A 26,323-nucleotide genomic window follows, 5' to 3' on the forward strand; every position below is an offset into this window, starting at 1 on the left:
AGCCGCATGGGGCTCTTTGGCTGATTTCATGCGGCTCTTAAGGGGCGTCCACATGACAAGCGTAAAAAATGTTTGGCGCTGGCGCTGCAATTCATCCTCTATGGACCATAATTTCGCGACCATAGCGCGCGCTGCACGTTTTGGAGAAAATGTACGACTTTTAAGGGCACCTGAGAGTCGTGAAGACTTTTAAGTGCACCTCATAGTTGTGAAATTACGGTATCAAGTTGACCATGTGAAGTTAACACACATGTGCGTGAGATGCAAATCAATCATTTATGTCGTAAACCACGGGTGGCCAACCAGTCAGAGACTCGACACAAATTGTTTACGACGTAAACAATTCATTTGCGTCAAGTTCGCTCTCAAAATGGCAGGGAAAAAATGCACAGCTAAACGAAAATATGAAGACGAACACAGGACATTTTTAACAGAGTGGGAGAGTTTATATTTTTTGTGAGCGTAAGGGCAAGCCATTCTGCCTTATATTTCAGGCGTGATTTGCGCATTTCAAAGCGTCAAATCTTCAGCGCCACTTCAGCTCACTCCACGCGAACATCGACCAAGAATTCCCCAAACTCAAACTCTTAAAAACTCAGACTGAAAAGCAGATATTTTTTTCCAAAAATTTACCAAGCACCCAGAGACCGTAACGCTTGCATCATGCCGTGAAACTGTTCATGGAAGAGAAAGACAAGAACTATCCCGAGCTCTCGGACCACCAGTGGATTATGGATCTGGCTTTTTTGGTCTACATGCTGTGTCACTTGGACAAACTGAACCTTACCCTGCAGGGTAAGTCAAAAATTCTGCCTAACTTGGTGCAAAGTGTGTTTGCGTTTGTCAACAAACTGAAGCTGTTCAGGGCGCATATTCAAAAGGGAGATTTAACACATTTTCCCACTCTGCTAAAAGCCAGCGGGCAAGTCATCAGCGCCGCCCTGAATAAGCACAGAGCCAGATATGGAACACTGGTTGTGTCACGGTTTGCAAGGTGGTGATGGTGGGTGCGGATCCCAAAAAGCAGGCAGGAGAGAGCAGGGGGTTGTATTTGAGAAATTGTATTAAAATAAAGTCAGCGGGAACAAAATGTAAAACATCAAAATCATATGAATGGAAAAACAATACAAAGTAGCAAAAGAAGACCAAGGTTAAACAAACACGTGCACAGCATGCAGCAAACAAGCAGCAAACAATGAACCGACAACGGATGGTCGTGCCGGGTGTCCTTTTAAGTGACAGTGGTTATAACGGCCAGCACCTGTGCAGGTGCAGGCGGGGCCGACAGCGCCCCCCGTTGGTCGCCAACCAGATCATGACAGGTTGAAAACTTGCACGAAAACTTTGTGACCCGATTCCGTGGTCTACGTTCCATGTCGACCCGTTTAATGCGGAGACGGACTGTTTGAAAGCCCCGCTAGACACAGATGAAGCTGCGGCTGAGTTAGAGATGATCGATCTTTGTGAGGAAGATCAATTGAAACCTGCTTTAAGGGAAAGGACCATTGAGTTCTGGAAACACGTGCCAATGGAAAAATACCCCAATGTCAAACCGACTGCGCTTAAAATACTGTCAATGTTTGGGTCAGCATACGTCTGCAAGTCTGTGTTTTCTACCCTGAAACATGTGAAATCAAAGCATCGATCGGTTCTGATTGACACTCATGTAAAAGAATTGCTTCGAATGGCAACAACAGAATCATGAAACACTGGACGTGATGTTATTCTGTCCATTTGTGCCAATGGATGGTCCTCACATGAGATTAGCCTTGATGTTGCGAGTGGTGTGGGAGCTGTGCCTCAGGGATGGGAGGTTGTGAATTTGGGACACATCGTCAGTAGTGTGCCATCGTCAGTAGTGAGAGATACAGAGAGAGATAGATAGATAGAGAGATAGAGATGTAGGTAGAGAGGTAGGTAGTGAGGTAGGTATATATATATATATATATATATATATAAATCCTCGTCTCACCCACCATGGGTGGTGTCTGTCCCCATTTCAGCTCGGGTCCTCTACCAGAGGCCAGGAAGCTTGAGGGTTCTGCGCAGTATCCGTGCTGTTCCCAGCACTGTGCTTTTCTGGACCGAGATATCCGATGTTGTTCCCGGGATCTGTTGCAACCACTCGTCGAGTTTGGGGGTCACTGCCCCAAGTGCTCCGACCACCACAGGCACGACTGTCACCTTTACCTTCCAGGCTCTCTCCAGCTCCTCTCTGAGCCCTTGGTATTTCTCGATTTTCTCATGTTCCTTCTTTCTGATGTTCCCATCACTCGGGACCGCTACATCCACGACAACGGCTTTCCTTTCCCCTTTATCTATGACCACGATATCTGGTTGGTTGGCCATTACCATCTTGTCAGTCTGTATCTGGAAGTCCCACAGGATTTTTGCTCGGTCATTCTCCACCACCTTGGGAGGTGTTTCCCATTTTGACCTTGGGGTTTCCAGTCCATACTCCGCACAGATGTTTCGGTAGACTATGCCAGCCACCTGGTTATGGCGCTCCATGTAGGCTTTCCCTGCCAGCATCTTACACCCTGCAGTTACGTGTTGGATTGTCTCAGGAGCCTCTTTGCACAACCTACACCTTGGGTCTTGTCTGGTGTGGTATATCCCTGCCTCTATGGCTCTTGTGTTCAGGGCCTGCTCTTGGGCAGCCAGGATGAGTGCCTCTGTGCTGTCCTTTAGGCCAGCCCTCTCTATAGGACTTCTGATAGGACTTCTTGAGATCAGCCACTTCTGCTTTGGTTCGGTGGTACATCCCGTGTAGGGGCTTTTCCTCCCATGATTGTCCCTCTTCCAGCACCTCATCCTCTGTTCCCCATTGACTGAGACATTCTCTGAGTACATCATCCGTTGGAGCCTTCTCTTTGATGTATTCATGGAGCTTGGATGTTTCATCCTGGACAGTGGCTCTCACACTCACTAGTCCCCGGCCTCCTTCCTTACGGCTTGTGTACAGTCTCAGGGTGCTGGACTTGGGATGGAACCCTCCGTGCATGGTGAGGAGTTTTCGGGTCTTAACATCCGTGGTCTGAATCTCTTCCTTTGGCCACCTTATTATTCCTGCAGGGTATCTGATCACTGGCAGGGCATAGCTGTTTATTGCCCGGGTCTTGTTCTTGCCATTGAGCTGGCTTCTGAGGACTTGCCTCACCCGCTGGAGGTATTTGGTCGTAGCCGCTTTCCTTGTTGCTAATTCGAGGTTGCCATTGGCCTGTGGTATACCGAGGTACTTGTAGCTGTTTTCAATGTCTGCTATTGTTCCTTCAGTGAGTGAGACCCCTTCAGTGTGGACTACCTTGCCCCTCTTAGTCACCATCCGACTACATTTCTCCAGCCCGAATGACATTCCGATATCACTGCTGTAGATCCTGGTTGTGTGGATCAGGGAGTCTATGTCCCTTTCGCTCTTAGCATACAGCTTGATGTCATCAATTTCTGAGGCGGTATCCATAGCCTGTCTTGGCGATTATCTGGCCTTGGTATATGCCACATGTGATGGACACTTGCGTTAGTGGCTTGCCATTGGCTTCAAGTGTGGTTTTCCACATCCTCATCGAGTTTGCAACGAAGGCTCTCAGGGTCCTGTTGACCTTATACAACTCCAAGCATTCATTGATCCATGTGTGTGGCATCGAGTCATATGCTTTCTTGTAATCAATCCAGGCTGTGCACAGGTTGGTATGTCGGGACCTGCAGTCTTGAGCGACTGTTCTGTCAACCAGCAGCTGATGTTTGGTACCTCTAGTATCTCTACTAATGCCTTCCTGTGCTTTGCTCATGTATTGATCCATGTGTCCACTTATCTTAGCCGCAATGATGCCTGACATGAGCTTCCATGTTGTGGAGAGACAGGTTATTGGCCGATAGTTGGAAGGAACTGCACCCTTTGAGGAATCCTTCATGATCAGGATTGTTCGCCCTTCGGTTAGCCATCCTGGGTGAGTCCCATCCATCAGCAGCTGCTAGGCGCTCATGGAGAGCTGTGAGTTTCTTTAGCCAGTAGGTGTGGACCATATCCGGGCCTGGTGCCGTCCAGTTTTTCATACCTGAGACTCTTCCTTGTATATCTGCCGCTGTGATGGTAACTGGGTTCTGTTCAGGGAGGTTGCTGTGCTCCTCTTTCAGAGTCACCAGCCATTGTGCACTGCTGTTATGTGCGACCTCCTTCTCCCATATGCCTTTCCAGTATCCTTGGAGGGTCTGCTCTGCTGTTAGAACCCTGCCACTGAGCGTACACTTTCGCAGGTTGTGTTGCGAACAGCCTGTTTATTCTTCTGGCCTCATTCTCTTTCGTGTACCTCTTTAGGCGATTGGCCAAGGCCTGGAGCCTTTGTTTGGCAGTTTCGAGTGCTTCAGGTATGGTTATCTGCATGTACCTCTTGGGTATTGGCCTTTTATTCACACCTCTCTGGGTCTCCGTCAATTGACTCACATCTTTCCGAGCCGCCTTGATCTTGGCCTCCAACCGTCTTTTCCATGGTGGGTAATGAATCTCGTGGCTCTCATGGTTGCTCTTGTAGCCAAGCATGTCTAGGATCACTGATGCTGAGGTGTATATCAGCTCATTGGTTTCCGTGATCGTTCCGGTCGGGATCGTTCTCAGTGCTGCATTCACAGTTTACATGAGACTTTCAGGTGGTACTTCACATAGCCGTTGTAATCGGTGCCTTCGTTGCCCAGTTTTCATTCTTGCTATGATCTTATCTCTCAGGTCATTTGCTGCCTCGCTCAGCATTTCATTTATTGGGGCTGGCTTCCCAATCTCATTATTCATTGGGGCTTGCCTCCCAATCTCTGGTTGAACCTCTTCCTGTGATGTGGCAGCCTGGGGCCCTTCACCTCGGAATTTGTGTTGTACCTCATCAATCTCAAGTTGTGATAGCAATTGCCGTTTGTGGATATTGGAACACTGAGCTACTAGTTGTTTCGTGGTCAACCGTGACTGTGGGTTTCGAAGTAACCATTCAGCCCCCATTCTCCGCATGTAACCCCTCTGACTAGGGTTGCTTGAGTAGTAGCATTCCAACAGAGCCATGTTATCGCATCTCATCCATCTCCGCTTTGTTCCAGTAGCCCATTTTTCATCAGGGTGCTCTGGTTCCCCAGCACCTGACGCAGACCTTGTTTGGCCGGGCGACGTCTGAGCCGGCATGTCATTCCATTTATTGTCTCTCATCATTGTATGAGGTAGGCATTAGCGTGAAGGGTCTTGCCCAAGGACCCACACTGGATGATGTCATTGTGCTCATTTCTGCTCATTTTCTCTGCCACAAGTGGGATTCGAACCCTCGTCTCCCATATGCCAAACCGATGCCTTATCAACTGAGCTATCCAGCCGCATATATATATATATATATATATATATATATATATATATATATATATACAGTAAAGTCTCGTTATATCGATATCGGATATATCGATAGTCCCGGTTATATCGATATTTTTTCGGACTCCCTTGAATATCGATATAACGAGACTTTACTGTGTATATATATATATATATATATATATATATATATATATATATATATATATATATATATATATATATATATATAGAGAGAGAGAGAGAGAGATAGATAGAAAGAGATAGAGAGAAGAGAATCATGAACCACTGGACGTGATGTTGGAGCTGTGCCTCAGGGATGGGAGGTTGTGAATTTGGGACACATCGTCAGTAGTGTTCCAAAGAATCATTGGGTGTTTCGGCCTTTTAATTACTAGACACCCTCATCGATGGTGGCCAGCGACAGGTTGATCACGCCTGCGCTTGTGTCCCATGCCCAAACAGATGTTCAGAAGCTGGTGCGGGGGGGGGGGGGGGGTCTTAGGTTGCTGACCTATGAGCCCAACAAAGGTCGTTCCCCTTCATCCAGATCCAGTGGCTGATTCGTTCTGCCGCTTCAGAGAGTGACCTAATTGTGTGCCGCAGAGCCTGTCCATGGATACCCAGGTCTTTTAGCAGCCTGATGGTGGAGGAAGCCACAAACCCTCTGCATCCAACTTCAATTGGATATACACCTTGGTTGTACCTTGGTTTTCCATCCCCGCTGTTGCGCATCCACTGCGAGTTCTGTGTAGCGCAGCTTCTTGCGCTCATAAGCCTCTTCAACAGAGTTTTCCCACGGGACTGTGAGTTCTGCGATGTAGACAGCCTTGAGTGAAGGGGACCAGAGTACCAAGTCTGATCTGAGGGTGGTGGCTGCAATCTCTGCTGGGAAATCCTATTGCTGGCCAATGTCAACCCGCATCTCCCAATCGCGGGCCCCGGATAGCTGTCCAACTTCTGGTTTGGCAGAATGCAAGCCAGATTTAATGAGGATTGTCCAAGACAAAGAATGCCAGAAGTCCCACTAAGCAACATGCACACTATTGTAAATTATTAGATTTTTGTTTGTGAACTTGGTTGAACTGAGTTTGTGTGTGTAAAGACAGTGTTCTTTGTTGCCTTTAGTACTCTCGGAGTCAATTTCCCATGTATTTGTTGATTTTGTATTTAAAACGTGATACTTATAATAAATCTGCCTGAGCAGAGGTCTAGAGTGTGTGAGGGATGGGGCGATGGGGTGTTCATGTGTGCCGATGTTTATCAAAGTCAGCGTTCTTGTCAAATATGCTCATATGCATGACATACAGCACAGATGAAATGACTATCCTCTCGGACCCAGAGTACAAGGAAGGCACTTATAATGACTTTAACAAACATAAACACAAAAACACCAATTTGCCGGGAGAGAGAGGGGAGCCGGTGCGTGTTCACGCGCCGCCATCATGATGTGGCTCTTTGCAGTAACATTGTAAAAAATGTGGCTCTTAGTCTCTGACTGGTTGGCCACCCCTGTACTAGTGGGTTCCGTTAGCCAGGAAATAACTTGTGAAGAAAGAAATACAGTCATTAAACTGATTGAGTTTTTACTATGAATGTGTGGATTCATGGTATGGGGTGAGAAGTCGCTGTTTCACACCGCTATTGCAATATTATTTGATATTGTCTGACATATTCGGAGCTGTATGACCTTTGTAATGATGACTTTTCCGCGCTAAGTCCGTCTTTAAAATGACTTTAACGGTAAATCTGCAACCAAATCCATTTCTTCTCCTCCTTCAGCTATTGTGAGTTGACAAAAAATGCAATTAAATCAACACAACAATGTATTTACTCATGCAGTTCACTCCGGATACATTGTGCTAGCTTTGGCCAGTATGCTGTTGATACTATGATTGACTGGTGACTAGCCAGTTGGTGACAAGCAGGCCCTGCATGTCACCAACTCAAAATTGAGTGGTTAAAGCAACATACATTAGTTAAAGCAACAGAGTAATCAACACCACATTCAATGCTCCAGGGCTTGCAGAACTGATTGTGAAGGCGTCCAGGTAGATTTCTGTCCCTGGTAACCAAATTATGGCTGAAATGTGATTGGTTAAATGCTTAAATATGAAAATACTCATCTAGAAGCAGCACAACAGGGGAAAAGCAATGAAAGGAAGCTTGAAGACAATTTGGAATTATTTAATAAGAATTTATGGACAAAATATAATTAACATCAGTCTGTGATTCAGATGTTTTTAGGCCAGCAGATAAGGCCTTGCAAGCCCTGACGGCCCACTACTTGTTAAGACACCATTGACTATTTTTTGTCTCGTGGAAAAACAATCAGATAGCATTAGCATTGTATCCTCAATACCTATGTTGTGACCAAAAATAATCAAAATATTGTTGTTCTTTCATTTGAATTTTTATTTCCCTTTTTTCGTAGCTGTTTCATGTTGCATACATCATCATAAAGTTTGCTAATTCCCCTCGACCCGACCTGTGGGTGCTGGAGCGCTCCGTGGATAACGGGAAGACATTTACACCCTGGCATTATTTTGCACGTAAGTTGTCAAATCATAAAATGGAGCTGAATTTTCTTCATGTCAGAGCTGGAAAATTATCTAAAGAGCATGGATTACAAAGCAACCTCGTACACTTATACCAGTTTTTTGCAGGTGAAGCAATTTGGTAGTTTTTTAAGAGACCTCATGCACAAGTCAAAAATTGTTTTCGGAATAGATCGGGAGGAGCAGTCATTCTCGACATTCCTAACACCGCAGGAGAATCATTTAGGACATACAGTGAGACCTCAACTTACGAACTTAATTGGTTGCCAGACAGAGTGTGTAAGGCGAAAAGTGTGTATCTCAAATAGAAACCATTAAATGGGAAACCATTAAAATGGGAATAATCCGTTCCCGGGTTTCCATAAAATCTACTTTTCAACTAAATAAGCCTTAAAACTACACACAACCTACCTTATCCTATGTATAATAAACGTGCTATTGTATTGTAATGAAAGAAATACACTGCACTGTATAATAAAGTCACTTTATTTACATTTGTGATGGTCATTGATGGCTCTTAATTGACACCTGTTGCTTTCTGATTTGTAAGGTCTTATGAAACTGAGGCATCACATTATCATTCATCATGTTGATGATTCTTATAGGCTTTTCTGAATGGAACTGTTCAATAAAAGCCTGCACATCAACTGTTGAATGGCCTGCTTCTGCTTGTCCTCTTGAAGGCAAATCAAATTCTCTGTGTTGATGACCTCATTATGGTCAGCAACAAGCTCCTCGATGTCATCTGCATTCACTTCGATTCCCGTAGGTGCTGGCAGAGATTTTATGACAACAAAAGGCTCGAGTCCGATGATTCCACGGACGCGGAATAAAACGCGACAAAAGAAGGCGGGCGGGGCGAATAAAATGGCACACTCGCGTCTAACAATCACCTCGTGCAAAGCAAACACTTGGAGCACAAGCAAACATTTGGAGCACAAGACGTAGCGATGCACTTTCATCGTAATCATGTCACTGGTGAGGTGACATTGACTCGTTGAATTGAAATGAAATTGCAGAACGACAATGAAATGAAGTGTCGCGAACGTAGGCCACACCCGAGCTGTCAACTTGCACGTGACAATTTAGCGTGACTATTGACACGCTGTTCCGGTGTGTGTGAAAACACTAGCTCTGATTGGCTTACCATGACACATGACTCTACCGTTTAGCCAATCACAATCACTTCTATCGCAACTTGACAGAGGGGTGCGTTCAAGTGTAGCAACACAAAAACGTTGGGAAGTGTTTGTCACCGCTCATTCAGTTAGACAATGCTTTCCAAACAGCCTGGAGTCTTAAGAAGTTGTGCGCTATTCTCGAACCTGAACGCACCCCAAGTCTTGGATGACAAATAAACAGAGCAGAGTAGACGAGTACGGCTGGTAGTTTCTTCAATTTATTCATAGTAACACACCACATTTGAACTGAGGCTGAACACGAGCCTGTGGTGTTTATTTTCCGGTCCCATAATAGTAAAATTATTAGCAAAAAGCTCCAAGTAGGCGATCGACGTGTGCATTCAATGAGAAGGGGTATGGAAAGTAGCGCCGCGCTGTTCGGTCGTACTTCTGCCGAAGATCACTTTTGCCAGATCCGAAGGTCGTGTGCTTGATGGAACGGCCGTGGTGGGTGTGTATTATGAAAATAGTACGTATTATAAGGCTTAATTTTCATAAATTTGACGTTCGTATGATGAAAAGTTCGTATTATAAGGCGTTCGTAAGTTGAGGTCTCACTGTATATATTTTTCAAGATCACTGATAATCATCCCGTGCCTGGCTTTTATCAGAAGTAGAGAAAATTGTGTAGCTCATTTTGCTACTGTTGTGCAACTCTGAGAGAACAAAATGAAACAAGTCAAGATGTTAGTTGGCTCAAGGCCACTGTACGCGATCACTGAGTTCTCATGAAAAAGTAAGTTATGTGACAAATTGATTCGATTGGATTTTTATATTCTATAAACATTTTGCATGTTTCAGTAGATTTGCTGTCCATCTTGACAGCATTTGGTAAATGCCCCTTTAAGATACATTGACAGGTTTTCAATTTCACTGCTACCAACAGTTTGTCTTTTTTCATTCAAGACTAAAACATTGGCCTGTTGCAGAAGAAACATTCCTGATTGTGTTTTGCAATTTTAATCACATCATTTGGAGTTGGATGTTTTTTGAGCTGACAATGTCCCCTCTGTCGTTGCTGAATATTAACTGGAATAAAAACCTTGCATAAATGTCAAATATTGCATATGTGTTAAACTGTAGACAGTTACCGTTAACTGAACCTTTTTGCTAAGTGAAAGTTCATGCTAACAATGCTAATATATACCCCAAAATGTCCAATGTCTCATTATTCACCATGTTAGCAAGATCACTTATTTTGTTTGCAGATACAGCACATGTCTGCAAAATGTATGGGGTTATGTACTTCCAACAGCAGAGCATATAAAGTTCAATGGATACACTCATTTTTGTTGTTGTTGGCAGGGTGAGATAGGTAAATCCAAAGATCACCTTATGGTGATATCGACTCAGTCCTTAGCACTTAAGTTGTGTGTCATTGTGATATTTCTAAACTGTAAAAATAAACACATTTGAACCCACAACTATGAACATTCATAAAAGAACCTTTCATGGTTTGTTCGTATGCAGATTCAAAGCGTGAATGCATCGAACGGTTTGGGAAGAATCCTAATGCTCGCCTAATTAACGACGACGATCAGCTCTGTACCACCGATTATTCAAGAATCGTCCCTCTGGAGAACGGAGAGGTAGATGCAGCCTCACACCACTCTATTTTATTTATTTTTGCTCAATTCAAAACTTCTGAAAAAATAATATGAGCTTCGTGATGTCTAGATTGTGGTGTCCTTGATCAATGGTCGGCCCGGCTCCAGGGATTTCACCCGTTCACCAGTTCTGCAGGACTTCACCAGGGCAACCAACGTGCGTTTGCGCTTCCTGCGCACCAACACCTTGCTGGGCCACCTCATCTCCAAGGCCCAGAGAGACCCCACCGTCACACGCAGGGTGAGACTAGCACTCACTTCGGCGTACTGCTGCATGATTATTTTATGATGTCAGGTGGGTGGAGCCTATTACAGGTAACTTTGACCCGCCACCCGTCATCAATCAATCGCGGGTTGCTAATTAGTGACCACATTCATGTTGTGGCATATTTGAACAAGAGAAATAATTCCCTGAGCTCAGAGAATGGTTCGCTCAATGGACAGGTTTTAAGTTTCATCGAAACTAATGTGAAATAGGTAAATACGTCCCAACCCACAAAAGTCAACAAAGACATCAATTTACAAATTACAGACTTTTAACCATAGTCCCATAACACAAAAACAAATTTATAAAAATCACTGACTCGTGGACTTGATTAATTCGTGGAGAAAAAAATCTAGCGTAGCAATCATGATGGGATTGAAGACAAAAATATAGAATTTTTGGAAGGCCTAATTACAGTGACAAACTACAAGCATAGAAAAAGACCATGAAAAAAATTATCATCTAACAATTTGTATTATTAATGAAAAGATAATAATCTAAACTTTGTCACATTGTCCAAAGGTGAGAATGTGAGTGCGAATGCTTGTTTGTCTCTCCGCATGCTCTTTTAATCCTCATATTACGTTGATTATATTGTAGGTCATTTTTACCCATATGGAAAAATCCACACAAAACAGTCAAATAAAAGGTGACATCAGCCACCACTGTTTCTGAGATGTTATAAACATACTTGATAAGAGAGACAACATATTTTCTATCCCAATGGGACATTTTAGAACTATTTTGAAGAAAGGAAAAGGAAAGGATATGCAGTGCTTTAGTCAACACAATTGACACACAATTGATTAAAAAACTGACAGAAGTTGATTATTTGATCATATTTCACACTTTCAAGGGAGTCAGCTTAATTCTTTCAGTCTTGATGTGTGTGATTAACCCGTGTAGCCAAGCGATCTGGCCAAATGCTTGATTTGTGACTTTTTTTGTCCAGTATTATTACAGCATCAAAGACATCAGCATTGGTGGGCGCTGCGTGTGTCATGGCCATGCTCAGGTGTGCGGCACCTCTCGCAACCCGGAAAAATCAAGCAAGTAGGTCATTCTGCTGAGAAAAATTAAAAAACAAATATTCACCCCTCAATGCGCCTCCAGCAGCCCTCCGGCTGAGCTTGTCAAATGTTAACTTCCTTCAAGCATCTCTGTTTATTCATTAACAGACATTACGTACAGTCAAGACTTTTTTCCTGCATGCTTTTGCTTCATGTGTTTGTTTCTGGATCTCACAACGGTAATAGACGCACTTGTTAGTTGCAATAAGTGGCATAGTAGACGAAAGGTGTAATGTCAAAGGCAATTTCCTTTGTTCTGAACACTACACAACATGTTGTTTTTGTATACGTTCATATTCATTTGTAGTATGTGTGCAACTACAAAAAGGGGGAAAAGGATGGATGGATGGATGGATGGATGGATGGATGGATGGATGGATGGATGGATGGATGGATGGATGGATGGATGGACGGACGGATGGATGACAGATGGATAGATGATAGATCGATAGATGGATCGATAGATGGATAGATCGATAGATGGATGGAAAGATAGCTAGATAGACAGAAAGATGGATGGATGGATATATGGATGGATAGGTCTCCTCGTCTTTCATTAAGAACTGCTTCATGTCACGAAGAGGGTACAGCAACTGCTGAAGAATGAATTACTCTGTGTCTTTGTGTTGTCATATTATTTGTTATTTTGTTTTTTTGACTTCAAGATGGCGCTGCGAGAGTCGCTGCCAGCAGCTTCTGTATTTTGTTTTTCTACTCCTTTCTTTCCTTTTCTCTTCCTTTCATAACTTTGCTGCCATGAAATGTAAAATTCTCCACTGCGAGACGAATAAAGGTATATCCAATCCAATCCAATCAATAGATAATGGATAGATGGATACTGATGGTAGATAGATATGACCCCGCTTGGTTTATAAAACAAAAAAAAACAGGCATGCTGATGTTGTTGATACTTATGTTACACTCCTGGGTTCTATGTCCTATCATCAGGCTCCAGTGTGAGTGCCGACACAATACCTGCGGTGAGTCATGTGATCGCTGCTGTCCGGGTTTCAGCCAGAAGCTGTGGCGCGCCGCGACTGTCGCCAGCCCCAATGAGTGTCAGCGTAAGTGCCTGACGTGCCGTCTGACTCTGTTGTGATGAGAACTGAAGTGTCCACTTGCTGCTGTTGTCGATGCCCTGATATGGTATCACTCAGTGCCTCTTGGAGAGGTGGGAGGGCATTCCTCATATGGCTTCCATGTGGAAGAGTTCAAACTACTAACACAAGTTTGATGCATAATGCTTTTCGACACATTACTTGTTTTTGGAAATGTGAGAGCCCCCACACATATCGAGGGGGGATATACATTTACTGAGCTTGTAGTGTGGGGTGTACTTAACATGGCCAACACAGCATACCACACACAAACCTCCACCTCAATCGTGAGCCTTTTTCCACACACCAGATGGCCGTTGTAGTAACACGACTGATCTGTGAGAGGCCGTGTGGTGACGCATGTCATGTAGACAGCTGGAAATTACAAAAGAGGAAGAATATAAGTATCGTATTTTCCGGTGTAAAAGGCACACTGGAGTATAAGACACAGCCCCGATGAATGGTGTATTTTCAAACGTTTTTCATAGATAAGGCACACCGGACTATAAGGCACACCTTCAATGAATGAAAAAAGTTTTCCAAATATATGTAATATTTAAATATATAAAAGTTTTCCAAATATAAGCACACCACATTATTAGGCACGACAGTAGAGGTTGGAGTTATGCAGTACTTCTTCTACAGGGCGGAAATGGAGTTGGTGGCTGCTGATAGTAGTTGCGAGACCTTTTGTGACTCAATATTACTTCCCACATAAGGCTTTTGGCTGGGCCTTATACACTGGCCTTATACTCAATCCTCACCCATTTGCAATTATTTATAAATTCACTTTTTTGGTGAAACCTATCCTCAGCTATTCACTGAAATACTAATCACATATGTACTGTTTCTGTAATGTCCAAAGATGGCAAGAAAACCATGTTTAAATAGGAAAGTAGTAATTGTCAAAGCTGTACGTACAAGTGACTTAACTGTAAACTGACAAATGTAGTTTGTATGTGGGTGCCAAGCCAAATTTAAGATGGATTGCCATGGTAAATCAGACTCGGATTATTTGGAACACAATTATTCTAAGGCAGGGGTCACCAACCTACGGCCCGTGGGCCGTATCCGGCCCGTCAGCACATTTAGCACCACCCCCTGAACAATACCAGAGATGCTATCATATTTTTTTTCCTATTTGGCCTCGAGAAAAATAAAAAATCCTTTTTCAAGCCAAAGGTCGGTTTTCGATCATTATCTGTTTCTATTTTAATCAATGTAATCAATGTACGTTGTTTATAATCGTGATTGAACAATACAAACACACCTGCTCACAATAGAACGCTAAAGGAGTCGGTCACAATGCGACGCGACACAAGAAAGTGACGTTTGAGGAAGTCGAGGGGAGTCCGGTGGTATATTCAGGTGCGCTCAGTTTGGCGCTCTATTTGGTCCCAAAATTGACCTGCAGTGGACAAACGATTATTTTTATGTTCAATGCAAAGAAAAGGCTGTTTGTATCATCTGTCAAGAGGCGGTGGCGGTATTCAAAGAATACAATCCGCGCCGACACTATGAATCCCGTCACTGAAAATGAATTCCAAATTTGCGGAAGATATCACCAAGGGGAAGAAGGTATATAATAAAGAGAAGGGGCCCCAGGACAGAACCTTGGGGCACACCAGAAGACACAGGGGAGGACCGTGAACTGAATGAGGTAATTTGGATAAACTGTGAGCGGCCAGTGAGGTAGGAGTGAAACCAACTAAGTGGGGTGTGTGTCACTGATAGCACACTATCTTTTCACTCCCACATAAATAACATAACCCGGTGCATATTTTCACCTCCGCAATATCAATCGTCTCCGTCCCTCTCTCACCCCTCACACCACTGCTATCCTCGTCCACAGTCTCGTCACCTCCCGTATCGATTATTGTAATTCACTTCTTTTCGGGGTCAATCAAAAATGTCTCCATAAACTCCAACTAGTCCAAAATTCCTCAGCCCGGATCATCACAAAAAAACCCTCATTTCACCACATCACTCCTGTCCTCCAACAGCTCCACTGGCTCCCTGTTAAACTCCGTATTGAATTCAAGATACTTCTGTTTACATTTAAAGCCATCCATAACCTTGCCACCCCCTATCTGTCTGACCTAATTCAAATCTCCGTTCCTACTCGGGCCCTCAGATCCTCTTCCACCCTCCACCTCTACACGCCCTCTGCCCGTCTCACAACGATGGGGTGCAGAGCTTTTAGCCGCTCCGCTCCTAAACTCTGGAACTCACTTCCACCCAACATCCGCAACATTGACTCCCTTCCTACTTTCAAATCTCACCTGAAAACCCACCTGTTTAAACTTGCTTACATGGTCTAATTTATTATGCTGTTTTATTATTTATTGTTTTATGCATGATTTTACTGTTTTGTGTGTTGTCTTTGTTGTAAAGTGTCCTTGAGTGTTCAGAAAGGCGCTTGTAAATTAAATGTATTATTATTATTTATTAAAGACAAGTACGATAGCATGCAAGGCCAAATATGAGCAGACAAACTCTCAAAGCGAAAAGTGGACTATCTCAGCAGCATACATTTGTACGCCAAGCTCAGCTGAAGAAGGCTTACCAAGCAGTGGTAAGCCTTTCACGGACGGAGAGTTTGTTAAGAAATGTATGGATGCTGTCGCGGAGGAGTTGTGTCCCGAGAAGAAAGATGCATATAATGTCGTAAATCTGTCGGCGAGTACAATCACCAGACGCGGTGAAGAAATCAGGATTAATGTATATGCCCAGCTGCAGCAGAAGACGAAAGAATTTGACTTTTTTCATTAGCACTGGATGAGAGCACGGACGTGTAAGACACAGCGCAACTGCTCATTTTTATTCGTGGAGTTAGCGCAAACTTTGAGATATGCGAGGAGCTGGCAGCCCTCCAAAGTCTCAAAGGGACTACAACGGGAGAGGATATTTTTGACCAAGTGTACCAAACCATGGAGAAGTTGGACCTGAGTTACAGAACTGTGATGGTCTGAAAGACGCATTTTCGCCCAACAGTCTCATTGACTTCTATGCCACCCTCCACGCTAAAGGAGTCGGTCACAATGCGACGCGACACAAGAAAGTGACGTTTGAGGAAGTCGAGGGGAGTCCGGTGGTATATTCAGGTGCGCTCAGTTTGGCGCTCTATTTGGTCCCAAAATTGACCTGCAGTGGACAAACGATTATTTTTATGTTCAATGCAAAGAAAAGGCTGTTTGTATCATCTGTCAAGAGGCGGTGGCGGTATTCAAAGAATACAATCCGCGCCGACACTATGAATCCCGTCACTGAAAATGAATTCCAAATTTGCGGAAGATATCACCAAGGGGAAGAAGGTATATAATAAAGAGAAGGGGCCCCAGGACAGAACCTTGGGGCACACCAGAAGACACAGGGGAGGACCGTGAACTGAATGAGGTAATTTGGATAAACTGTGAGCGGCCAGTGAGGTAGGAGTGAAACCAACTAAGTGGGGTGTGTGTCACTGATAGCACACTATCTTTTCACTCCCACATAAATAACATAACCCGGTGCATATTTTCACCTCCGCAATATCAATCGTCTCCGTCCCTCTCTCACCCCTCACACCACTGCTATCCTCGTCCACAGTCTCGTCACCTCCCGTATCGATTATTGTAATTCACTTCTTTTCGGGGTCAATCAAAAATGTCTCCATAAACTCCAACTAGTCCAAAATTCCTCAGCCCGGATCATCACAAAAAAACCCTCATTTCACCACATCACTCCTGTCCTCCAACAGCTCCACTGGCTCCCTGTTAAACTCCGTATTGAATTCAAGATACTTCTGTTTACATTTAAAGCCATCCATAACCTTGCCACCCCCTATCTGTCTGACCTAATTCAAATCTCCGTTCCTACTCGGGCCCTCAGATCCTCTTCCACCCTCCACCTCTACACGCCCTCTGCCCGTCTCACAACGATGGGGTGCAGAGCTTTTAGCCGCTCCGCTCCTAAACTCTGGAACTCACTTCCACCCAACATCCGCAACATTGACTCCCTTCCTACTTTCAAATCTCACCTGAAAACCCACCTGTTTAAACTTGCTTACATGGTCTAATTTATTATGCTGTTTTATTATTTATTGTTTTATGCATGATTTTACTGTTTTGTGTGTTGTCTTTGTTGTAAAGTGTCCTTGAGTGTTCAGAAAGGCGCTTGTAAATTAAATGTATTATTATTATTTATTAAAGACAAGTACGATAGCATGCAAGGCCAAATATGAGCAGACAAACTCTCAAAGCGAAAAGTGGACTATCTCAGCAGCATACATTTGTACGCCAAGCTCAGCTGAAGAAGGCTTACCAAGCAGTGGTAAGCCTTTCACGGATGGAGAGTTTGTTAAGAAATGTATGGATGCTGTCGCGGAGGAGTTGTGTCCCGAGAAGAAAGATGCATATAATGTCGTAAATCTGTCGGCGAGTACAATCACCAGACGCGGTGAAGAAATCAGGATTAATGTATATGCCCAGCTGCAGCAGAAGACGAAAGAATTTGACTTTTTTCATTAGCACTGGATGAGAGCACGGACGTGTAAGACACAGCGCAACTGCTCATTTTTATTCGTGGAGTTAGCGCAAACTTTGAGATATGCGAGGAGCTGGCAGCCCTCCAAAGTCTCAAAGGGACTACAACGGGAGAGGATATTTTTGACCAAGTGTACCAAACCATGGAGAAGTTGGACCTGAGTTACAGAACTGTGATGGTCTGAAAGACGCATTTTCGCCCAACAGTCTCATTGACTTCTATGCCACCCTCCCAAACGACCAGTGGTGTGCCGTCTGGGCCAGCAAGGCCTTCTCTGCTGGCCTAACATAATCAGACATCATTATCATAATTATAATAAAAGTCAATTTCATTAAAAATTATTTTTTCTAAATATATATATATATATATAATTATTGTACATACTGTTTTCTTGATGTTATATTATATCCATTTGGTTATGCTCCTTTCAGTGTTGTAGTTTTAGGTCAGAGTTTTTAATCCAATCAGAATTCAGCTAGTTTGTGTCGCCATGCTGTATGAAATCTGACCGACGCCTTCAGAATCAACAGTGAGGGCGTCTGTGCGCTGTACATGAACGGGCACATGTAGTTGATATACAGTTGCGATAGCCAATCAGATCACGAGTTGGCACAGTAAGGCTAGCTAGAGGGCCTCGCGTTGAACATGACGTACGCGTCCTGTGATTGGATACTCACTTTACCTCAGCCCTCAGGGGAGGCAGAGCTATACAAATCAATGAATGGATTTTGTATTTAAATAAGTGTTTTGGAGGACAACCGTTTTGGTGAGTGCAAACATTTTTATTTACTTGTTTTTTCACTTTTAACATGTTTTTGAAATGTTATTTCATTCATATTAAATCAATGGTAAATAAATGAAATGACAAATCTACAAAAAAAAATGAAAAAAAAATCTTGCTCTTCTGCAGTGTGTAAATAATGTGCATTGGCGCAGCTGTGTGATTGTAGTGGAAGTACTCAGAGACTTGTGTGATTGTGTCGCTGTCGCATGTAGGTAAGCCTATTCTCAAGAACAAATGAAAAAGATGTGTTTACTTTTATTTTCAACAAATAATTCGTTTTGTGAACGTCTTGTTGTTTTTCTTATATTAAACTGACATTTTGTAATTTAGCGTAAAATCTTGTTAAAGATTGCATATTCTTAGTGGACTTCATAAAACTTTGTGGACAAATGATTTTAAATGTCCTTTTATTTTTAAGTGTTTGCAGTATCACGTATAGTCACAAGTTCTAATTGCTGATGCAGATTTATTGATGTGTAATTGCTCTGGAAAATAGCCTGTGTTGTACACGATTAAGGTGATGCCACGCCCAGTACTGCGTGCGTCTGCTTTTGTAAATGATATCTCCAGCTGTTGTGTCATAAATTATGGTATTATGAGGGATATCTGTTCAAGTCGGAGTAAGCAGGACTTCACTGAAGGCCTAGGTGTGAAATGCACGGACCGCCACTGCAAACGACACATATCCAAACATCAAAAAACACGTAATGAAAAAGTGTCCTTGAGTGTTCAGAAAGGCGCTTGTAAATTAAATGTATTATTATTATTTATTAAAGACAAGTACGATAGCATGCAAGGCCAAATATGAGCAGACAAACTCTCAAAGCGAAAAGTGGACTATCTCAGCAGCATACATTTGTACGCCAAGCTCAGCTGAAGAAGGCTTACCAAGCAGTGGTAAGCCTTTCACGGACGGAGAGTTTGTTAAGAAATGTATGGATGCTGTCGCGGAGGAGTTGTGTCCCGAGAAGAAAGATGCATATAATGTCGTAAATCTGTCGGCGAGTACAATCACCAGACGCGGTGAAGAAATCGGGATTAATGTATATGCCCAGCTGCAGCAGAAGACGAAAGAATTTGACTTTTTTCATTAGCACTGGATGAGAGCACGGACGTGTAAGACACAGCGCAACTGCTCATTTTTATTCGTGGAGTTAGCGCAAACTTTGAGATATGCGAGGAGCTGGCAGCCCTCCAAAGTCTCAAAGGGACTACAACGGGAGAGGATATTTTTGACCAAGTGTACCAAACCATGGAGAAGTTGGACCTGAGTTACAGAACTGTGATGGTCTGAAAGACGCATTTTCGCCCAACAGTCTCATTGACTTCTATGCCACCCTCCCAAACGACCAGTGGTGTGCCGTCTGGGCCAGCAAGGCCTTCTCTGCTGGCCTAACATAATCAGACATCATTATCATAATTATAATAAAAGTCAATTTCATTAAAAATTATTTTTTCTAAATATATATATATATAATTATTGTACATACTGTTTTCTTGATGTTATATTATATCCATTTGGTTATGCTCCTTTCAGTGTTGTAGTTTTAGGTCAGAGTTTTTAATCCAATCAGAATTCAGCTAGTTTGTGTCGCCATGCTGTATGAAATCTGACCGACGCCTTCAGAATCAACAGTGAGGGCGTCTGTGCGCTGTACATGAACGGGCACATGTAGTTGATATACAGTTGCGATAGCCAATCAGATCACGAGTTGGCACAGTAAGGCTAGCTAGAGGGCCTCGCGTTGAACATGACGTACGCGTCCTGTGATTGGATACTCACTTTACCTCAGCCCTCAGGGGAGGCAGAGCTATACAAATCAATGAATGGATTTTGTATTTAAATAAGTGTTTTGGAGGACAACCGTTTTGGTGAGTGCAAACATTTTTATTTACTTGTTTTTTCACTTTTAACATGTTTTTGAAATGTTATTTCATTCATATTAAATCAATGGTAAATAAATGAAATGACAAATCTCCAAAAAAAAATGAAAAAAAAATCTTGCTCTTCTGCAGTGTGTAAATAATGTGCATTGGCGCAGCTGTGTGATTGTAGTGGAAGTACTCAGAGACTTGTGTGATTGTGTCGCTGTCGCATGTAGGTAAGCCTATTCTCAAGAACAAATGAAAAAGATGTGTTTACTTTTATTTTCAACAAATAATTCGTTTTGTTGTTTTTCTTATATTAAACTGACATTTTGTAATTTAGCGTAAAATCTTGTTAAAGATTGCATATTCTTAGTGGACTTCATAAAACTTTGTGGACAAATGATTTTAAATGTCCTTTTATTTTTAAGTGTTTGCAGTATCACGTATAGTCACAAGTTCTAATTGCTGATGCAGATTTATTGATGTGTAATTGCTCCGGAAAATAGCCTGTGTTGTACACGATTAAGGTGATGCCACGCCCAGTACTGCGTGCGTCTGCTTTTGTAAATGATATCTCCAGCTGTTGTGTCATAAATTATGGTATTATGAGGGATATCTGTTCAAGTCGGAGTAAGCAGGACTTCACTGAAGGCCTAGGTGTGAAATGCACGGACCGCCACTGCAAACGACACATATCCAAACATCAAAAAACACGTAATGAAAATGTCCACAGTTTTTGGCAGCACATATATCTGCGAGGAAAGCTTATCTCGCATGAAACTGCTGAAATCTCCGTTGAGATCAAGATTGACAGAAGAACATTTGCATCAGTGCTTGAGGCTGGCTGTAAACTACAATGGAACCTGATATTCAACTTCTCACCAGCCAGATGCAGACCCACAGTTCACACTGATGAACATACATAGGTAAGCTCACTTTTCTGACTTGAATGAGTTATTCTGAGTAAAAACAAATATAATCATAATAAAATCTACTCTACGATAAAATCCATCTTTACAGCCATACTGGTAGTGAAATGTATTGTGCTGTGTAGGTGCTGTATCACTTAGTTCACTTTCTCAACCTGCTTCCTTTGTGGTTTTCACAGGGAAGTTGATGAGAGAGAGCTGCAAACAGCGGTGTCTATAAGCCTGGAACCTACGGATTATAAGGAAGAAACACAAGAACTTTAAGAGACTGCTCATATGTGTCAGAGAGATTCTGCTCTGACAACTGAGCTGAACTTTTATCTGTTAAGATTGTGCATGGCACAACAGAAAGTTAATGTTCCATGGCTTTTTTTCTCTGAAGAACACAGAGAGAGTTTAGTTATTTATTTCATAAATAGTGTTATTTATTTCCTGATTTTTTTTTCTGCTCATATGTGTCAGAGAGATTCTGCTCTGACAACTGAGCTGAACTTTTATCTGTTAAGATTGTGCATGGCACAACAGAAAGTTAATGTTCCATGGCTTTTTTTCTCTGAAGAACACAGAGAGGGTTATTTAGTTATTATTTATTTCATTAATAGTGTTGGCTGGACATTAGGGATATATAAATAGGGCCGATACGACCAGTCAGACTTTAGTTCGCTGACGAAGCCTCTTGGATAGGAGGTGAAACGTCCGAAACCTTCAAATTTGTACAGATGACGGCTGAAGAAACCTTCTCATCAATGGACCACTCCTGTACGACTGAGAGCTTACACAGACGTATTAATAGTGTTATTATTTGTTTCCTGCCTTTTTTCTGTAAAGAACCTGGAAAGGGTTATTTGGTTATGTGTGGCTTTCTGGAAAACATTTTTTTTAAGCTCCCCTACGATCGTCACACTTTTTCTTTTACAAACTGACACCGGCCCCCCACCACAGAAGGGAAAAGTTATGTGGCCCTCACAGGAAAAAGTTTGGGGACCCCTGTTCTAAGGGGTCATGTTTTAAAATGAGTTTGATACCACAATATATTCATAGTTGGTATTATTAACATAGGCAATTTCTTTTCCCCCCAAATTCTTCAATTACTCATAATGCTCTACAAATGGCACTGGATCACTGTAGTAAAACAATGCGAAGGATGTTATGCCAAATGTTAGCTAATCTGGTAACGTCATTGCCATTGTGATGCCATGAGAGGTGCTGAAAATGTATTGTATGCACTGTACATATGTAGGAAATGGGTGTGTATGTAAATATGTAAATATAGAATACAAATAGACAAATAGAATTGTACATGGGCATGGGTTAAAAAAAACTTAATGACAAAAAGGGGCACTCTCCACTAAAACTGATGGTTCTCATCCTGGAGGCTTAATCACAATTTTGCAAAAGGAAGAAGTTGGGATTTTATTATTTGTCATCATACTTCTTCACTTTCTGATGGCCCTCGAGCACAGTTTTGTCATTTTTGCTGTTTCACATTGATTCGTTTGATGTTTCTGTGTGTGTACGTGTGTTGGGGGTTTCCTCATCAGCTTGCCAGTGCTTTGCTCATGCCGCCGACTGTTATTACAACCCAGAGGTGGAAGCCAGAGGAGCAAGTTTAGACATCTCCGGCAGGTACAGCGGAGGAGGCGTGTGCATCAACTGCCAGGTATGAAGCGCTCGTCAAGTCTGAACCGATTCCTGTGAGTGTGTATCAAAGTCAAAGTCAGCTTTATTGTCAAATATGCTAATATGCATGCCATACAGCACAGATGAAATTACTGTCCTCTCTGACCCAGCATGCAAGGCACTTATAATGACTTTAACAAACATAATAAACATGAAAATGCCAACTTGCCGGGAGAGGGCAGCCGCTGCGCGTTCACGCGCCGACATCTTAGGAAAAAAAAAAAAAAAAGCAAATATGACAATACAAAGACAGAGTCATTCATTCTTCAGGACTTGCTGTACCCTCTTTATGATGACATGTAGCAGTTCTAGATGAAAGAGGAGAGGATCAAAGCATCCATGTCAGCAGTGGATCAGGGACATCATGGTGGAATTTGTACATCTACTACAAGCTAAATGTTGAAAGCAAACACGAACCTGTAGCATCCATTGACGAAAAGACATTGTCTCACATCTCCTGTCCCACATAAATCCGCTTCAATTCCAAGCCGCGACAGTTCCACATACGCATCGGCGCTCTGCGCTGACGCTGCTTTCTTCATAACGCGGGCTCCTCAAGCCATGCATCCATCCAACCGCAGACTGTCCAACAGCACCGACCTTTCCGCTGAACAAAGTGGGGCTGTGAAGATGCTGCCCATTACAGGCGCTAAAAAAGCACAATGGCCCCAGAGCTGTCCAGCGATGACAGTCAAATGGCTCCGACATTTCTCCCATTCAAAAACAGTACTGGCATATTCATGCTGCCGAAAGGCGCAACCGCTCAGCACAGTCTCCTCTGATGATTGTTGTGACCAAAAATGCTGAAAAACAATCTGTATCCGTTCCACGTGACGCACAACAACATAAAGTGACAAAAGAAAACACAATAACAAGACAAAAACAACAAAAAAGCAAGGCTCATGAGAGCACTTGCTGATGGCTGCCTACTCAGGCGCCATCTTGGAAAAAAACAATGCGTGTGTTTGTGTGCGTGTGTGTGTGTGTGTGTGTGTGTGTGTGTGTGCATGTGTGTGCATATGTATTGACACTCTAACCTCGGGATCCTACTTCCGACACTCATCGACAGAATTCCCCACTGGCTTTTATATCAAGAAAAACACACTACCCAAGTACAATTTGTCACTGCCAGCTACACATGTACAACTTAAAGTGATCAAAACAGGCGCAAAAGAGCAATGCACCATTTTTCGAGTAGCCCAAGATACATGTAATAACTGTGAATCACTGTGTTCATTAATGAACATTTTTCAACCAATGAAACCAATGAACCTCTTTGGGAGGCCACCAAGTGAATGTTTTTTTCTTTTCAGCACAACACTGCTGGAGTGAACTGTGAGCGATGCATTGAAGGCTACTTCAGACCTTATGGAGTTGCCCCCGAGTCTCCCAATGGGTGTATATGTAAGTTTTTTTTAGCTGTCGTGTACATATTTTATTCATCCCAACATCAAAGGAGTAACTCACTCACATTTTTAGAAGGGGGTTTACCCCAAAATACTGTACTGTATATAACATTGGTCAACAGCAAATTTGAACTACAGACAGATTTTCATGTGCCTAAAAGTATTTGTAGTGCTCCTTTTTAAACATTTTCCCAGCATATCAGGTTTTTGAGAAATTTTCATTTTTATGTTAAATGTAATCATGAAATGCTTGCACAATGTAGATTTGACCATGTGTTCTAATTTATAGCGATGAATTTTCGGTGTCATGATGCTAGACCACTAATTGACTCTGAGAAGGTGATTGCAACCACCTGGGAATGGCCAATTGCCGCTGGGACCTGATTGGCCAGAAGCTCAGGTGAAGCACCTTTAAAACTAGACTGAGCCAGTCTCTTGGAGGAGGAAGAAGAGGGACAAAGGACAACCTGGAGAGCAGTGTTACCTGGGGTCTGCCGAAAACTGATGTCAACTTCAAATAAAGAAAACTCACAATACCCTTCCTGCATCTGGCTGAGTGAACTTTTATCCTCTTTCCACCTGCTTGCTGTCTCGCCGCACGACAATTGGTGGCAGTGGTGGGATCGTTTCACCCTGCATGAAGAAGGTGGGATCGTTACGCCTTGCTGAAGTGGAAAAGATAGAAGGAAGCCGAGATGAATAAGGTGGGACGAGTAAGAAGTTGTGTAGCATGGGCCAACCAAACTGGATTGAAGAGTTCTGAAGGGGATCAAGGAAACCAGAAGCTTGAGTTGCCCCAAGAAGATGCCGTTATTCTTTTCCATGAGGCGTCTGACAGTTGCCAAGCCAAGGATGGAACTGAGCAGAGTGAGATGGAACCAGTGGTGAAGCCTAAGACTCAGACAAGAGGTGATGTTGATCGAACAGATCTAGAGATCAGATGCATCCAACAAGTAAGAATGGACATTTGACAGTCGATCTAGTCAACATTATCCTCCTCTGGGACCGCACCCCCAGGGCGCTGACTCTCGAACAGCCAGGCCAACGAACCTTCGTCCCGCACAAGAAACTCCCAAGTTGGGTTACTTAACATGCCCAACCTCCACAGTTTCATCATCTAAGACAAGCTGCAATTCCCATGGTTTCTGAACCCAGAATTCCAGAAAGAAGCGGAAGATGCAGAATGTCAGAAGCTGGAAGAGGATCTCCAGCGAGAATAACGGCAAGAATTTATCAGGGAGAGATTGGCACCCTGGACAGAAGGTGTTAATATTGTTGCATATGGGATCAAGAAAGCTACTGGCAAAGTGGCAGGGCAAAAAATGTCCGCCTGGTGCTCAACCGAAAAGCCACCCACTTTCCAGACCGCTTAATCCTCATTAGGGTCGCGGAGGATGCTGGTGCCGACTGTATCCCAGGCGTCTTCGGGCACTTGGCGGCAGACACCCTGAATTAGTTGCCAGCCAATCAAAGGGCACATAGAGAAAAACAACCGGCTGCACTCACACTCACACCAATGGACAATTTGGAGTGTTCAATCAGCCTCCCATAAATGTTTTTGGAATGTGGGAAGAAACTGGAGAACCTGGAGAAAACCCATGCAAACTCTACACAATGAGGCTGTACCGGGACCGGAACTCACGACCTCTGCACTGTGAAGCCAGCGTGCTACCCACTCGACTACTGGGCCGCATTCAACCTAAAATCCTGAATGCTAAGATATTTCTTCATATTTTACTATGTTGTATATGATCAACATTATTTTTCATTTCATTAGTGACCGAATGGCTAGTGTGTCGACCTGACAATGCAGAGGTTGTGGGTTTGATCCTGGCTGAAGCCTTCCTTAGTGGAGTTGGCATGTTCTCATCTGTACCTGCGCAGTGTTTTTCCCTGGTACTCCAGTTTCTTCCCACATACAAAAAAGCATGCATTGCAGTTTAACAGGACATTCTAAATTGCCCCTCTGTGGGAGTTTGAGGGTGAATGGTTGTTCATCTCTGTGTGCCCTACGA

General features: G+C 43.1%; 1 protein-coding gene across 1 annotated transcript in view; it reads left to right on the forward strand.

Moving 5' to 3' along the window:
• LOC148891801 (laminin subunit alpha-3-like) overlaps positions 1 to 26,323 on the forward strand; it is a 120,180-nt gene that overhangs the window by 24,471 nt on the left and 69,386 nt on the right. Inside the window, exons 3-9 of the mRNA XM_089008182.1 lie at positions 7,773 to 7,890; positions 10,548 to 10,666; positions 10,755 to 10,925; positions 11,902 to 12,002; positions 12,968 to 13,083; positions 22,764 to 22,882; positions 24,216 to 24,306. Of these exons, the coding sequence (XP_088864308.1) occupies positions 7,773 to 7,890; positions 10,548 to 10,666; positions 10,755 to 10,925; positions 11,902 to 12,002; positions 12,968 to 13,083; positions 22,764 to 22,882; positions 24,216 to 24,306 (835 nt within the window). The remainder of the gene's footprint in view (positions 1 to 7,772; positions 7,891 to 10,547; positions 10,667 to 10,754; positions 10,926 to 11,901; positions 12,003 to 12,967; positions 13,084 to 22,763; positions 22,883 to 24,215; positions 24,307 to 26,323) is intronic.

The sequence above is a fragment of the Hippocampus bargibanti genome, linkage group LG11 (genome assembly GCF_051943395.1).
Source record: "Hippocampus bargibanti isolate YZ-2025 linkage group LG11, ASM5194339v1, whole genome shotgun sequence".
Taxonomy (NCBI): Eukaryota; Metazoa; Chordata; class Actinopteri; order Syngnathiformes; family Syngnathidae; genus Hippocampus; species Hippocampus bargibanti.